The following is a 493-nucleotide window of genomic DNA, read 5'->3' as shown; positions in this document are numbered from 1 at the left end:
CTGCCACCCCACCCCAAGTCTCCTCTGTCATGGGGGAACTGCAGATTTAGGGACCCAACAAGCAAGAAACCACTTCCCCAGCCTGCCCTGCATTCCCAGCAACGTGCCGGGAGGGAGGTGAGACTCGCCTGGGTGCCCCCAGCTCCCACCCCTGGGTGTCCCCAGTGGGGATGTACTCACCCCAAACGACGATGCAGAGCGCAGAGGCTGCGAGCCAGCGGAGAGCACCCATCCTTGCCACGCCGGCTCGCCCAGCACCAGCTCTCACCTTTAAGCTGGAGCTGCCGAAACTCAGCGGAGCCAATGCAGAAGCTGGGGCCCTCCCCGGAGGAGGGAAGGAACCGGCATCATGTGGTGCCTTGCAGGGTGCGCGGGGGGCCGGGCACCCTGGGGTGCTCGGCAGGGAGAGCGTGTCTCGGCAGGGTCCCCGCAGAGGGAGATGGAGAAATGCTGGGTGCTGCAGGAGGATGGGAGGTGCAGGATGAGCCCCAAA

At 65.5% G+C, this 493-nt stretch overlaps 1 protein-coding gene across 1 annotated transcript in view; it reads right to left on the bottom strand.

The window, feature by feature from the left end:
• Positions 1 to 289, bottom strand: part of LOC104132517 (digestive cysteine proteinase 2-like) — a 5518-nt gene extending 5229 nt beyond the window's left edge. The window contains 1 exon segment of the mRNA XM_009645814.2: positions 181 to 289. Coding sequence (XP_009644109.2) covers positions 181 to 232 — 52 coding nt within the window. The 5' untranslated portion in view covers positions 233 to 289.
• Between the last annotated feature and the right edge of the window lie 204 nt (positions 290 to 493).

The sequence above is a fragment of the Egretta garzetta genome, unplaced genomic scaffold, assembly GCF_000687185.1.
Source record: "Egretta garzetta isolate BGI_Z169 unplaced genomic scaffold, ASM68718v1 scaffold368, whole genome shotgun sequence".
Lineage (NCBI taxonomy): Eukaryota > Metazoa > Chordata > Aves > Pelecaniformes > Ardeidae > Egretta > Egretta garzetta.
This window is presented reverse-complemented; position numbering and strand designations above follow the sequence as displayed.